At 37.0% G+C, this 17,287-nt stretch overlaps 1 protein-coding gene across 1 annotated transcript; it reads right to left on the minus strand.

Moving 5' to 3' along the window:
* Positions 1-15,867: 15,867 nt before the first annotated feature.
* On the minus strand, positions 15,868-16,988 carry LOC113715419 (F-box protein At2g02240). Its single transcript, XM_027239609.2, has 3 exons — positions 16,936-16,988; positions 16,733-16,818; positions 15,868-16,592 (listed from the first exon to the last, which is right to left on the minus strand). Exons 1-3 carry the CDS (start codon positions 16,936-16,938, stop codon positions 16,187-16,189), a joined length of 495 nt encoding a protein of 164 aa, XP_027095410.2. The 5' UTR covers positions 16,939-16,988; the 3' UTR covers positions 15,868-16,186.
* Between the last annotated feature and the right edge of the window lie 299 nt (positions 16,989-17,287).

The raw sequence follows: 17,287 nt of genomic DNA on the forward strand, positions 1-17,287 counted from the left end.
TTCTTTGTTCAAATTTTTTACTCCTATTTTTTCTTTTCTTTTATTTTTTAAATCATTTTTAACCCTTTAATAACGAGGGCATTCATATCATTTTATTACTACTGTTAGTTGGATTCTAACGCTATTAATGATAAGGAAGTTATTGTAATTTGGTCTAACCTCGGGGATTGATGTACAGTTTGGACAAACCTCAAGGGATGTAAATGTAATTAACCCCTAAAGATTAGATGATAAAATGAAAATGGTGGAGCTGTTAAAGGGCACAATTGGTAATGTAAAAGAAGTGAACAAATTAAATCATGAAGGATAGAGCTTGCATCGTAGGAAAAACATGGGATTTGTACCATGGAAACTATAACAGTTCGATTTTTTTTCTCCCACAGTTGTTCAAAAAATTTAGCATAATTTGTATGATTGAAGAAAACAAAAGATTTAAAGAGGCAAACAAAGAAAAGGATTGAAGATTGCCAAGGAAAAGGAATTATTTGAAGAGTCTTAACGATACCATTAAGGATAAATTTAAGGATACCGAGCAGGTGTAATCGTGTTTTGTCCAATTTTATTTGTACGGTATAAATCATACAAAATTTAATGTAAACTTACATGACTTTCGTGTAGTTATTGGTGCCGTTGATGTATGTAGATTAGCTCTATAGCACATACATGAAATCTTGTAATAAATATACAAAATAGAGTCTTATAACAAATATACAAAATCTTGTAAGAATTACGCTAACGGGATAAAATTGAATAAAGCTTAACTATACTTGTACCCTTGCAAAATTTTTATGTTGTGTGAACGCACTTGGTTGGTTTGACCTGCTGGCAAATACCTAAATGAACTCTTGTCCAAGAAAAACCTTTCCGACGCCTCTAGTTGTTACTAGATACTACATTATAGACTCATCACTTGCGGAAAAGTTGGGAGGAATTTTTTTTTTTGGTCAAGGTCAAGACTTAACAAAAGGCCTTTATGGGATAGAAGAATCATTTTACGTCCAAAACGGGACACATAAAAGTCTATCAAGACCAAGACTTATAAAAAAGACGTACACTATACTGTACACTTACAATACATATTTTAAAAATAAATTAATTAGTTAAATACTTGCTAAATCAAGCAATTTTGTCAAGACCAACATTGTAAACAGCTGTAGACTAGTAGTAATATGAACATCAAACTTAAAAGTTTTGAAATTTCACAAGATGCGACAAGTGAAAATTGTGCAAAGTGACATGAAAGCAAGATTCTAGATCAAAATAGTTGTTACTTAATTTAAATTCGCAGATTCATTCATCCAAAAAAAAATTTTCACAGATTCAAATTGAAAATCTGAATGATAAAAAGACAATAACATAAATTAGCCAAAATCACTAGCGCAAATTCCACTGTTCATTTAAAAAAACTTACTATTATAATTGCAAAGTTCACCTTGCCTTTCCTAGTTGTTACCACTTTTTTGGTAAATCATATTAATTTTTTGAACAAACTTTCTACTTCATTAGCTAAGCACTGCAATTCAGTTTGGTAAACCCTACTACTTTTCCAACAAATGAGATTCAAAATTTGGAAACTAAATTTTATTTTTTTATCATCTCCGAACAATTTAGTATTAGTTCATACAAATTTTGGTCAATTTCAGAGAATGGTCATAAATTGATAGAAATTCAAACAGGTATTTCTAGGAAGTAATGTTACAGTTTCTTTTAAAATAGGATTATATATCATTTGGTAGCTAACGTGATGTCCCGTTGACATTCGATGCACTTCTACGGCCTTTCTTAGGTATTGCAATTAATTAGGGTTGGCACTTGAAACCTAAAAGAGCCTAATCAACAAGGTTGAAAACAAACAATTCGTTAAAATGAGAACAAAAAGCTCCAAACCACACAACGCGCAGATGTTACTTTGGAGTTTTGGAGGGACTATTTCATTGAAAGAGGATTGAAGATTGAGGAAATGGATAATTAAGTGGCCTTTGTGGATATTTCCACAGTGGCCTCATCATGGACATCAAAAACGTGTTCCATGTTGGTCCTTCTCATTCTTTTACACGTACTAAGATAAACGTAATCCTTGGCAAAATTCACACCGTCGTTAGTTTATCCTTCTAGTTGAAGGGCACAAAATGTACCAATCATAGTAGTAGCTCCGACAATGACATTAGGTAACATCAATTGCTCAATATCCGTGAATGCAATGTTAAGTTAAAACTTAGATTTTATTTTTTTTTTGTCAAATAAAACTTAGAGTTTAGTTATGACTACACTGAACTGCTAAACCATCATCAGGTCACAACGTTGCCACTCCAATTATACCCAAAAGATCATCATGGTAACTTGCAATCAATTTGAATCACACACCATTCTCGATATAACTAAATCATGGAATATTTTGAACCATAATTCACACTTCTAGATCCTAAACATTGATAAATTACAAGTATGATAGGCTTATTTGTTACCTACACTTGCGACTATTTTTAGGAGAATAAGAAATTCCATAGGCCCATTGATCAAGGAAGTTCGTTTAAATATATCACCATGAATCTTGTGAAATAACATATTTCCAGTATACACAATCCGACTAGTTAGTTGAATATATCAAATATTAATTGATATGAATCAATCATCATAAATGCCAAACAATCATATGAAGACACCAATCAATCATGTCAGTTACCTTATGTCCAAAAAGATTGAATCAATAGTTAGTTATATTTTCCATAAAAAAAAAAAAACAAGCCTTCTTGTCAGTTATGTTTTCCACGAGTATCTTGTCAGGAAAACAAACCATAAATGGAGGAATCTTGTAGACCTCAGAAGAATGTTAGAGACGAGGTTTTTCCTTTGCACTAAATTTTAAAAATCTAAATATTCTATTTTTTACAAGTATACAGATTGTTTATCAAGAATAGGACATATTAGGTATCGATCTCACAGGCAAGATTGTCAATTATTGATGATTTTCAAGCTTCTTTATTATTTAAGTTATCACAAATACAAGAAAATAAATCTACTTTACAATCATGAAATAAAAGGAGTAAAAATAGCAATAGAAAGCTTCTGGGGCTATGGCATTCCTAACTAGGGTGATGATATCTCTAGAACTTACTCCTTCGAAAGACTCCTCAATGTGAATCATTCATGCTCATCTCTTGATGTTCAACCTTAGTTTCAAAGATACAATCATGTAAAATGGACATTTCGTCATTGGAACACAAATTAGATTCATCATTTTGATCAAAATGCAATCCACTTTCACATACAACATTCCCACCATTCACAATAGGATCAACTTACATATTATTAGAAGATAAAACTTCACATAAGGCATGCAATTGGTCTTAAATTCTACCAAATTGAGAAGCTAATTCATCTAATATATTGTCAACCCTATCAAATTGGTCAGAAGTCATATTAGCTAACCTTTCAATTGCTAATTTCCAAGACAAAAGTGCATTAACTAACCTTTTAATTGCTAACTTCCAAAATGGCTTTGATTCAAGTTGGACAAATTCGAATTGGTAATTATAAAAATACAGAGGAGCATTATATCCATACTGATTATTTCAACTATAAACATAAGAATTATCCCAATTAGGATCATATTGATCAAAACAATGATTGAAAGGCTCAAATTCATCATAATAATCTACATTTTGTGCGTATCTACATGTACGAGTAGCATGATAATCATCACACAAGTGACAAATCACATAATTAGAATTAAAAATATTAAAATTTTTCTTTCTTTTTTTCTTTTTTTTTTATTTGGCTAACCCCATGCACGGGGAGGGACGCCACCCCTGAGTATTATTAATAAAAACCACAAAAGACACATACAATGCCAATCAATCGAGCACAACCCTACTGCGTATTACAGGAATTCCTGCTCTATCCAAACCCACGGCCCCACTAGCGGGTCTTGGTAACTCCGAATGGGAGGTATACATGCCACTCAACAACCCTTGCGCCCCCACCTTAGACAAGATGTTCGCCACCTGGTTTGCTTCTCGAAAACAATGACCCACAGTCCAATCCGAACCCAACATTGATTGGATTGCCTCTACATCAGAGCGAATCAGCCATGGACATCTCGACTTGCCAGGGAGAACATTTACTAATCAACATTTACTAATGAACACCCACAGTCCACCTCCACCTGTACCCTGGAGACACCCCGTAACAGGCACTGCTGCACCCCATATAGCAACGACTTGGTTTCAGCTTGCAAACTTGTCGTCTAACCGAGGAGAATGGAAAAACCAAATAGCAAATCACCAGAGGAGTCCCGAAGGACACCACACCCTCCACTAGGCCCTGGGTTACCTAATGAACATCCATCCGTATTTAACTTGTAGATCCCCTGAAACGGCAATTCCCAATAGACCACCCTATGGGAGTATCGAGGCCTCCATCCATACATACTAGAGTAAAAAGCATGCCAGGAAACTGACAGGTTGTCAGCCTGTGCAATAATAAAACCTGCTTAAACTAAAAGTAATTTCTGTAGATAGCGGTGAGCAGGGTCGAATCCACAGGGATTGGGGGTAATTATTTCTTTTCAAATTCACAGTGACAAGGGGGTGTTTTTATATCAGGGGTGACAATTTAAACAATTCAACTAAAAGTAAAATAATAAAAATAAAATAGCCAACTAGAAATTAAATAACAATTTACTAAAATCTAATGAGTGATAATTAAGGATCAAGCCAAGGAATAACTTCAGCAATGGTTCACCTAATTGATCATCGAAGCAAAGGCAATTCCAATTATTTATTAATAAATAGGTTATAACTGTCAAACAAGCGATGACAGTCAACCCCTCCTTACTATATCGGTGATCAAGTTACACCTGTTAATCACTTTTTTAATTGGAAAACAATCTTAGGTACGCCCGTAAGATTTAATTCCCCAATTGCCTTACGTATTAGAGGAGCCCTATTCTAACCAAATAACGCACTACCAGGGTTATTTCAGATTAGCCTGCATATCCTCCTGACACAAACCAAATCATGCCAGTTGTCACTATTTCAAGGCAATTAAACAATTACAAATTTAATACCCTAATTGACAATAGATTACCGAATCAATTAATTATCCGGATCCAAAATAATCAATTAATTAAATAACCATAAGCATAGCAATCAAGAAATATGCGAATACCAATAATTAAAAGGAAAAGATTAAATTAAATCGATCTCACAATTTTAGGCGAATCAAAGCCTCCGTTGTCCCTTGACTAGAGGGAAAAAATTAGTTCATATTTGATACTAAAAACCCACGCAAAGGTGTAGAAAAACCTGCGGCCATTATCCTTGATCGAAAGAGTTCACTCCGTTCGAACAAAAGGATGAATAGCAGGTCTTCTGAGAATGACTAATTGGCTAATTGAGTAATACTTGTCTTGACATACGGAGAAATAAGAGCTACTTGAGCCCACAAGAAAAAGTCAAAAGAAGCTAAGCTAAAAGAGACACAATCAAAAGCTAAGCTAAAGGTAGTGCTTGCCCTCTGCACAATTTTCCTATCTAAAAGTCATGCTACTTGCGGCGGCTCCTGTGTGTGGAGAGGAAGAAGCCTCTCGACGACTGCCCAGGTTTGCTTTCTTTTCCCCTTTTTTAGTTGCTGTCTTCGGTCAAAATTACCAAAAAGGTCTTGCATCTCCTTGTTCCAAGAATGCCCTTGATTGCCTGCTATTTGAACTCTTTCCTGATAACTGTTAAATTGGTACTTATTATGGTATTTTCGTTCTACTCCCTGAAATATATGCCAAATACTAAAAGTGAGCAGAATCCAGCAATTAATCCACATTGGGTCAGGTAATAGGGAAAATTAATAATAAAATAAATGATAAAATTGCAACCTATCAATTCCCCCCACACCTAAACCATGCTTGCCCTCAAGCATGAGAACAACAAACAAATACCAATATTTGATAGTGGCTACTGCTCTATCCACCAAATTGCCAAGATACCAAGAAAAATAATAATCAAGCATCGATGGTCAAGTCCAAGAAACATCACTCTGGTTAGCTTCTAAACAATAAACTCTTCCAATTTCAGGTTAACTAATCTAAGAAAAAGGAGTGGTCGCTCAACATTTATCAGCGAATGGTCCAACTATTAACCAAAATCTCAACATTAAATCCATAAATCGGCAAGCTGACTTTTATCACACATTAACACAACCATTACATTTTTTCCATATTTTTCTTTTTTTTTTTCTCCTTTTTTTCAATAGTAACACAAGACTTAGTCTTATAGCCATGGGAGCCTTTTGACGCGAACTCCAACATTTGCCAGATGAAGGAGTCTAGTTACTCAACTCCTATCGCTATACGACCACGTACTCATAGAAATTACTACTTTTTGACGCGAGAATCGACACTTTTGGTGAAGATCCCCGGTTACTCAGTAATAAAAACTAGCTGAGTACAGCCAACTCTTATTCTCAACTAAATAACACAAAAACTCAATATAACACAAAAATCAAAAGAAAATTTGCATCAGCTATCCTCATTTTCAAATATGGAGAACTAAGGTTAATAACTGGACCAATTCACATGAAAATGCCAACAATCATTCCCTATGCCTAGGAAAGTTGACCAAAAGTTAAAAGAGTAAAACAATCGCTGATATTCACCAAAGAGATATTCTTGGACTCAACCACATTAACTTGATACACTTTTATTATTAAAACTTGGCAATAGCAGAATTAGAGTCAACAATCCAACATCAAACTTTGGTATTCATTAAAAAAAAAGTAAACGAAGTCTAGACAAATGACAAACTAGCAATAAAAGAAGGACATCTGAAAACTAAAAACTGGTATAGCTGTCCCTCCCCCCACACCTAGATCCTACATTGTCCTCAATGGAGGAAATAAAATAATTAAAGCGAAGAGGATAACGAAACTTCCCCCTCGAGTGGTTAAGGGGTATTTGGTAGCTACGGAGGGAAACCAACATGGTGAAGGTACGAGGCCACGTTCTGAGACATCCTTGCCCCTTGGCGGGCAATGTTCGTCATTCGCTCATCTACGTTGTGAACCTGTGCTTGTAAGTGGCGCCACTCACCATTTTCGCCAATTATCATTCCAAACAACCAAAGACAGAATATCCAACAAAGATAGCAATCACAAATGCACATTCATAGTCACTGGTGTTCCCCAACTCAACAATCAAAAGCAAACATGGGCCACCCAAGCCCAAATATGGTCAACAAAGCAACAGTTGCACTCCAAAATCAAAAACCAGAAACTATTATCAATAACTGGAAACTAGCAAAGTCACGTCAATAAGCACAGGAACTACCCAATTTAGTCAGTCAACAAGCAAACTTGGGACATCCACAATATCAACAAATGCACTCTAAGATTGTAACAAATGCCCCCATCAGTCAAACCATAACAATTGCCCCAATAATATGCCAAATTCAGCAATAGAGGTTCAAGAATTTAGTAATAGTAACACAATCACAAGCCCTTGGCTATCAGCCAAATATCCAAACAAATACAGTGAGCAGATTCAAGGAAAAACAGTCCAACCAGTACCACTGGTGAAAAATTAAGTGTACCACTTCACCACCCGAAATCGTAGCAAAAACCCCAAGAAGCCAACAATTCAAGCAATAATAATTCCGTAAGTTAACAGTAGCACCACAGAAATTAGCAATGGAAGACGACAGTCAAGGCACGCCCAATAGTTCACTAGAAAGCGAAGAAATCCACTAATAATGTCGCACCGAACCCAAAAGGCACTGATGTCCCACAATTGGAACAAATAAAGATAACCCAAACACCAGTGCAACCCCAGATACTGGAACTCAATTTAACAAGATAATGTGGCCATGGAGGCTTCAATTGAGTCTAACAATTAAATCCCAGAAAGGATGCTCCAAATAATTGGGTATAAGTTCGAGAGGGGTAAATACCTCCGCCGCGAATAGTGGCCAAACAAAATCTCTGGTAGAGGCTAAAGGCGACGTAGCGAAGTGGGCAGAGGAGGTGGCGCGTTGCCCGAGGGTCAAGAGGGGAAGAGAGGCCGCAGTTGTGGCGGCGTGCTCCTTCGAGTGGCGGTGGTCACGGGTGTGTTAGTGGAGGGCTGCGTCTGGTTGCTGAGGAGATATCAAACGCACAAGCTCAAAACGAGAGAGGCAAAGGGCGAGCTGCTCCTGGGGTAGTGGAGGCATCGCCTGTGGATCGAGGACGTGGGCTGGGCTCGCGGTAGGAGGCAGCGGCATGTGGTGGATTTTCAGTGGCTGTCGCGGGCTAGGGAGACGGTGGCGATGGAGGAGAGCAGCGACGGCGCTGGCTGCACCGTGGGCTGCAGGCTGATGTCGTACGAGGAGAAGCTGGGGTCGCGGCTACTGGCAGCGCTGTTGGCGATGCAGTGGCCAGGGATGGAGAGATGCACGTGGAGAGCTCTTTCCCGCGAACGTGACGCGGGCACGTCATGAAAGCACGGAATGAGGAGCTCTCCAGGTGACTTGATGCGGGCACGTCATGAGGACAAAAACCTTTTCTGACGAATCTGACCATGAGCTTTCCAGGTGACTTGATGCGGGCACGTCATGAGGACAAGAACCCCTTCTGACGAATCTGACCATGATCTCTTCATGGGACTTGACGCGGGCACGTCATGAGGATCGAAACCCTTTCTGACGAATCTGACCATGAGCTCTTCATGGGACTTGACGCGGGCATGTCATAAGGATCGAAATCCTTTTTACTAAGTACCAGAAAATCGCAATGTGCCTCGCGCCCAGTTGACGCGAGCACGTCATGTCAAAGGGATGCCTATGAATAATCAAAAACGAAAATTGAAACCATAAATCAGTCAAATCCAAGGAAAAACATATTTAAACTAACAAACAAAAATGAACAAACAACTAAAAGGAATTGGGTTGCCTCCCAATGAGCGCCTTTCTTTAATGTCTTTGGCTAGACATCATCATAATTTGTTCATGGAGGATAAAATCTTGTGGCTCGTCTTAATGCTTCATCCTCTATATAGTCCTGATAGCCCTTGTAAATAGAATAATCCTTGAGCACACGAGTTACGGGCTTCCATGGACTAGTAAATGGCGCCAAACAAGTCAACGATAATTTGCATTCTCCACTCACTCCTCCATCACTTGCATTTATTGGTTCAAGATATCTTGATATCGCCACTCTTAATTTATTCCTGTCATGAAATTCAAAATTTTCTGGTATAATAAAGTCAATTTCATTAACAGAAATTGAAGAATAAGAGTCAAGAGAATATTGATTAAGGAATGGAGCAGATGTCACCGCATTTGGAGATTGTTCACTGGATTCATTCACTTGGACGCATTGATATTGGGGTCTCATTTCTTGCACTTCACTTTCCTTTTCAACTGCATCTTTAGATCCATTTTCTTGAAACTTTTGCAGTCCCATGTCATTTGACCGGATAATTGCACTCTCATCTTCTTCAAGGTTGATATTGGTTTGTGAGGGCAATTTTTCAAGGTGAGAAGCTAATCGCGCTATCCTGGATGTCAATTGATTCATTTGATCCGCCATCGCTTGTAACTCCTGTTGAGATCGATATGAATTAGCAGTTAGTAATTCTATCATTTCTTCAAGAGACATACCTGACACGGAAGATGATTGCTGAGACTCTTGCTGTTGGAAATCCATTGGCCCGGTCGCATAATTAAAATTGAAATTATCCCACCATCCTTGATCATACCTGTTTGGATAAGGGTCATACCACGTTTGAAATCGAGGTGGAAAATCTCCAAAAGTATAAATTGGAGCACTTAGATTCTCTTAAAATGCAGGGCATGTGTCGGTTGAATAACTTGAGACAAAATAAGTTCCACAATTTGCAACACCCTATTGATCATTAGGAAAAACACGAGTCTCATAACCCCATTCAGGAATAAAGTCCAGTCTATCATCAAAATACGGAATGTTAGCAGCCATAAACTATATAAAAAAAAGAGAGAAAAATAAATAAAAAAAATAAAAACAAAATGAACTCAAAAAGAAACAAATTAATCAGGCACCAGTCCCCGGCAACGGCGCCAAAAATTGACAGGTTGTCAGCCTGTGCAATAATAAAACCTGCTTAAACTAAAAGTAATTTCTGTAGATAGCGGTGAGTAGGGTCGAATCCACAGGGATTGGGGGTAATTATTTCTTTTCAAATTCACAGTGACAAGGGGGTGTTTTTATATCAGGGGTGACAATTTAAATAATTTAACTAAAAGTAAAATAATAAAAATAAAATAGCCAACTAGAAATTAAATAACAATTTACTAAAATTTAATGAGTGATAATTAAGGATCTAACCAAGGAATAACTTCAGCAATGGTTCACCTAATTGATCAGCGAAGCAAAGGCAATTCCAATTATTTATCAATAAATAAGTTATAACTGCCAAACAAGCGATGACAGTCAACCCCTCCTTACTGTATCGGTGATCAAGGTACGCCCGTTAATCACTTCTCTAATTGGAAAACAATCCTAGGTACGCCCGTAAGATTTAATTCCCCAATTGCCTTACGTATTAGAGGAGCCCTATTCTAACCAAATAACGCACTACCAGGGTTATTTCAGATTAGCCCGTATATTCCCCTGACACAAACCAAATCATGTCAGTTGTCACTATTTCAAAGCAATTAAACAATTACGGATTTAATGCCCTAATTGACAATAGATTACCAAATCAATTAATTATCCGGATCCAAAATAATCAATTAATTAAATAACCATAAGCATAGCAATCAAGGAATATGCGAATACCAATAATTAAAAGGAAAAGATTAAATTAAATCGATCTCATAATTTTAGGCGAACCAAAGCCTCCGTTGTCCCTTGACTAGAGTGAAAAAATTAGTTCATATTTGATGCTAAAAACCCACGCAAAGGTGTAGAAAAAGCTGCGGCCATTATCCTTAATCGAAAGAGTTCACTCCGTTCGAACAAAAGGATGAATAGCAGGTCTTCTGAGAATGACTAATTGACTAATTGAATAATACTTGTCTTGACATACGGAGAAATAAGAGCTACTTGAGCCCACAAGGAAAAGTCAAAAGAAGTTAAGCTAAAAGAGACACAATCAAAAGCTAAGCTAAAGGTAGTGCTTGCCCTCTGCACAATTTTCCTATCTAAAAGTCATGCTACTTGCGGCGGCTCCTACGTGCGGAGAGGAAGAAGCCTCTCGACGACTGCCCAGGTTTGCTTTCTTTTCCCCTTTTTTAGTTGCTGTCTTCGATCAAAATTACCAAAAAGGTCTTGCATCTCCTTGTTCCAAGAATGCCCTTGATTGCCTGCTATTTGAACTCTTTCCTGATAACTATCAAATTGGCACTTATTATGGTATTTTCGTTCTACTCTCTGAAATATATGCCAAATACTAAAAGTGAGTAGAATCCAACAATTAATTCACATCGGGTCGGATAATAGGGAAAATTAATAATAAAATAAATGATAAAATTGCAACCTATCAGAAACAAACCCATCCGTGGAATGTTGGTAACATCACTTTGTTTCCTAAAAGGCTTGTTGGTAACCTACTAGCTGAAATAAGGACTTCAAGCTAATAGCCATCACCATTCTTGACAATCATAATTAATGGGTATAAATGAAGATATTAAACATAAATCATGTTTAAGGATGCATCATACCACAGAAACAATCTTGCATTCTCAGAAGTTAACAGGCTTCCCATTTTCACAATCTCTATATAGTATGAAGTAGAACAGCAAAAAGGCAAGCTCTGAATTAACAATTCAATTGCTCAGAAACTATCATAACTTAAAACTGAAAACAACCCAACCTTTAGGAGGAATAGCACTTCATCATTCTTGAAAGATCTCAGATTAGAAAAATTGCACTTAAAGAGGTGAACGCAGGGAAAAGTGTTCAGAAGAAAGGGCTGTGATGCTTCCCGAAGGAGAGTAAATCTTGTTTACAAACCCAGTTGAAGGAGATTCATATGTATGAGCATCTTGCAATTCTGCCATTATCCTCCATACGTCTCCAGCTCCATGATAAGGACCTGCAACAAGAACAAACATTGTTCCAGGAAGTAAAATGACATTATATCAGAAAAAAAGGAAGAGTGAACAGAAATAATTGTAAGCAATCATCTAAAGAACGTTGTCCTCATTGAGAAATATCAACGAACAACTATGTTGCATAGTCCCTCAAATTGGGATGTTACAATAACAAAAAAACGAAAAGAAATTTGAATTGCATTGACATCAAAACAATCTAGACTAAGCTAGCTGATGAACAGTGAACTGAACAACAACTATCCGATTGCTCAAAAAGGGTTCAAATTTTGCTAAAATTAGTATACTTGTGTAGTCAATTCACATATGAATTGCACGAACCAATACAAACTTATTAAAAAAAAAACCTAGAAATGTAAATCACAACCTAGCTTAAATATACACTGAAATTCGCTATATACATGCGAAAAATAATCACAGTCAAAGAAGAGATTTTTCCCACCAAGTAGATTGCATAGGGATAAATTGAAGAAGACTAAAAAAGAAAAAGCCTGAAACATCCATAGATTGCACATCATTTCTTATAAATTCTAAATTATAGATAGAATATGCAAAAAAAAGAGGTAAAATATGTTTTGAGGGACAATGAATCCTCTGCCACCAGCAACAACTTAATTTCAACAGAATCTAAAACTACCATCTTATTAAATTGTTTCATGAGTCACCATCTAATTAGCTGCAAAATACTTCAGGGAATAGTAGAAACTAATTGTCATAAACATTAACTTACATCTCTCAGTAGCATAATGTTGTTAGTGAAGCCAATACAGTCAAAAAATATGAAGTCTCAGACACAAATGCAAACATGAAAATAAAAAAGAGAAAATAATAAAAGTAAACAAAAGAAATCAAGATCAAACCAGCTGTAAAAGTGACTGTATTTCTTTTTTCTTTACCCAAAGCCTCTAGCCACTCAGGCTATAGATGATTCACCACCATGAACATCAAGCCTCAAACCTCACCACTATATATTTTACCCTATTAAAATCACCCATCTTGGATGCTTTAATTTGCACTACGAAGAGAGGTAATTCAAAGATATCCAATGCTTTAATGTCCGGCTCAAATGTAATTTGGGGATGGTAAGTAGATGGCAAACCAATTTCTAAGTTAAATCCCAAATTAAGAATCAAAATCCTAAATTAAATTTCACTGCACGTTTTTATGAAAGAGATAGAAATTGATTGAGATTTGGGAGAACATCTGGGAAGGCAACACAACTAAAGACGGAGAATCAGTGAGAGAAGAAAAGGGAAATGGGGGCAAACCTCTATAAGCTTTCTCCGATTGCTGTAGTAGAGAGGAGTGAGAAATGCGAGGGGAGAGGACAAAGGAAGGTGGCAATTTTGGAAAGAGGAATTGTAGCATCCTCCATTGCAGCATACTTTTCACACCGGCATCGATCTATCCACATATATCTCCTCAAAAGACACATATTTTCGCTTGATTGGCATTATACATAAACCAGAATCGAGAATTGATTGATAAAGATATAGGGATGAAGCATCATGTTAGCAATCATCCACTGATTAGGATGCAAAGGATACACTGATTGGGATGCAAAGTTCGCTACCATTAAACAGGCGTACGGACTTAACTCAACCAGCAACAAGAGAGAATAAATTTGCAGAAGGAAGCAACGCAAAACAGGAGAATGGAAAGTTTACCTATTTTTCACAATTCCAGCACTATTATACGAGGATTCAACTTTGATTCAGCCTACAGTAACAGAAAGTTACCTTCCAACGGCAGCAACAAAAGGTAGTCAGACAAAACAAAGTCCAACTATTCCGCAGCCACACCACGCTCCTGCACAATTAAGAGCAAGATCATAACCCAATTAAAACAGACATTATAGAGGCGAAATAAAAACTCTAATCGATATGCATACAACCACCGAAGCCACAATATATTAAAAACACACCACCACAACTAAGCCACCAACGTTGAACCAGAAGAAATCAAAATCAACACAACAAACAAAAGCAGAACAAATAGAAACCAAAAATTTAAGGAGTCAATTCATTGCAGTCCAATCTCACAGGGAACCAAAAAAAAAACCAATAAATAAGGTTGCTCTACGTCCACGCATTGGAAACAAACTCAGTTCAATTCAACCTGAAAAACGCAAGTGCAAAAGCTAAATGGACTCCGTGCAAAAGCTAAATGGACTCCTATGGCAAAATGGAGGATCGATCTGAAGTGAAAGAAAGAAAATCAGGAGAAACTCCTGGGACCTTAATGGGTGCCAAGATGGCAGAACTACAAAAACGGAAGGAGAAACTCACGAAGGCTAAGGATGAGGCGGTACAATCGTGGTCAGATTCCAGACCTGTGATTGATGAGCTTGACAAGCTACAGTCGGAACTTCCAGATGCACAGAGTCGAACAGCCTCATCCAACGTTACTATTTCAGAGCTTGACTCTCAGCTTGAAAGGTTGAGTATCTCTATCAGGGCTAAGAAGGAGGAAGAACTGAAGATCCAACAATGATCAACAGGATAAATCAGGTCTTGCAACAGACGCAGGAAGAGATGGAGGAGTTCAAGATGGAAAGAGATGAAAAACACAGAACAGGATTGAAACTAAAACGAGTTCTATGTCTAAGGTGGCAGACTCTTCGCACTTTGCAACTCACCCTTCAAGCAATACAATTAGAATCAGAAGCTTATGTTGCATCAGCTCATGAAGCACAACGCTACATCAGCCTTTTCCAGACAGATGACACTCTGGTCAAGCTTACTCAAGAAGAGTACCATGCATTAACAAAAAGAGCAAGAGACGAAACTTCGTTGGCAGAATGGCGAATTGCAGTCTCTATGGAACGAAAGCAGGCAGCCGAGGAAAGTCAAGAGACAGCTGCTAGAAGATTGCAGAACTTGCATTCAAAGAATGGATCAGGGAAAGGAAAACATCCCGCTAATGGGGTCTTAAAAGTTTAAAGAGCAATTTTCTACAATTAATGGCAATATAATTTGTAATCGTATTTGTGAGAGGAAAATTTGAAGCTTGTGCTTTTGTTGTATTATAAATTTAATCACAACTTCTAACCAAATTTATTTTAACAACACAAATAAAAAATCGTACTTGGTTAAATATTGAATTCCGCTATATAAGATTTTTGTAATACTAACAATAGTTGTTCTTGTAATGACAACTAACAATGGAATATATTATTTTGTTCGCTAAAAAATATTAGCTGATTATATACGTACATAACACATGATTTTTTCTAGTAATTCGAAGTGTTCTAGAGATACCATTAGGAATAAAGTTTACGAAATGTGGCATGAGCAGCTGAGCTTTGTCCGATCTTTTAGGTTGGTATAGTTCTTTTTATTGGTAAACCCTATTAATTCTTTTTAAACAAACTTACTGCTTCTTTAGCTAAAAACTACGATACATTTGGCAAATTATACTAGTTTCTCAGAAAATTCTACTAGTTTCCCATTTAAATGAGATTCACAATCTGGAAAATCATTTTTATTTTTTTATAATCTCCCCACAATTTACAATGAGTTCAGAGTGCTACTTTTGGTCAATTTAGAAGAATTTTCATAAAGTCATAAAATATCACTTAAGCATTTTCAGAAGTAATGTAACATTCTTTTTAAAACGGCATTCTATGTCACTTGTCACCCGTTGCGATGTTCCAATGTCATTAGATGCATTTCCAAGGCCAAGCTTAAATAGTTAAATTAATTTATGTTTCGTTTTTCTCAAGCCCTAAATCTAAATTTAAAATAGCCTAATCAACAATATAAAGCGAACAATTTAGTAGAGCGAAATGAAAAGAACTCTGAAACACATAATGTAGTCATAATCGGCGTTTTACAACGCCTTTTTTTCTTTTTTCAATTTTTTCTTTTTTTTTTCGGTTTTTTGTTTTGACTTTGATGTACCCCTAACTATTACACATAGATAAAAAGGAAAGAGAGAAATTTACTACATAAGACCCTATGCAGTATGAAAAAACAAAGTAGACCCTGCACTGAAAACATTAGAAGACACAACTACTGATAATCATAGACTGAATGGACACCATTTTATTTTGTTTTTCCTTTTTTTTCAATTTTTTTTCTTTTACTGTGGTACCAAACGACTGAAGGATGATGGTAATGAGTGCATCCACCCTAATTAGGGCGAATTTCGATGCCCCTGATAATAATGCCAGACTTCCAGATTGTATCACTGGTTTCAAAAATCCTAGCTTCTACCGTGGAACTTCTTCCGCGGTTGTTGACGAAGTCACCCAAGTTCAATTCCTTCCATCCATCACTACGGGGTTGAGGATGTATGCCCGGATCCTTCGAATCTTGTGACTTATCAATTGACACGGTATAGCCTTCATTATCAGTTCCCTTAGCCTTTTCCTCAGAAAATCTTACCGATGCAGTTGCTTTTTCAAGCCCCCTTGGCTTGGCACTAAGTTTGAACACGAGATATGTCGAATAGGAACTGCCCCTTGGTAGGTCCCTAGCAGGCACACTGGCTCGAATGTCAAACCAACAAACTTCAACAAGCTCGGCAACCTCGAAGCTGTACAAAGGCATTAAAATCAGTTTAGGATAATCTTCGAAAGTCATCAACTAACTAAAGGGGGAAAGTGAGATAATAATATAAATGGAATAGGACTATATACAGGACGGGTACGTGTGAAGTTAGTTCAGGAGGTTTACCCAGAAGGTACATCAGTGTACCATTTCCAATAGCGTGGATCATTACCGTGAGAGATCACTAGATCCCTTGCGTTGATGGTGTAAACCTGTGATGGAAAATCGAGCATCGACAAGTTAATTAATCTTTTCAGGCAAAGTAACAAAAGACTGATGAGTAGTTCCAGTATTAATGCAAACTAAGAACTACTGTTATAGTTATATACCATGTTGAATAGAAGTAGCTCTGGAGTAGTGTTGGAAGGACTGTACGTTTTGTGGAATGAGGGATTGAAGATTGCGGGAATGGATATTTATAGGCCTATCTGATTAACTGACGTTTGCAGATATTTCCAATCTTACCTCATCAGAGATGTGTAAAAACGTGTTTCGTGCTGGTGTGAAGGTCAGATGCTGATGTGAATGAGGGTGGCCTTTCACAAAACCACAAATATGAGTGTATCAGAGTCCAATTATTCTCTGCCATCTCTTTCTATAGTCAATTTTTGTAAAAACCATAGCGAATGCTTATGGGAAAGTCTTCTTTGCATGTCTAAAGATTAGATGATAAAATGAAAA

The sequence above is a fragment of the Coffea arabica genome, chromosome 11c, assembly GCF_036785885.1.
Source record: "Coffea arabica cultivar ET-39 chromosome 11c, Coffea Arabica ET-39 HiFi, whole genome shotgun sequence".
Taxonomy (NCBI): Eukaryota; Viridiplantae; Streptophyta; class Magnoliopsida; order Gentianales; family Rubiaceae; genus Coffea; species Coffea arabica.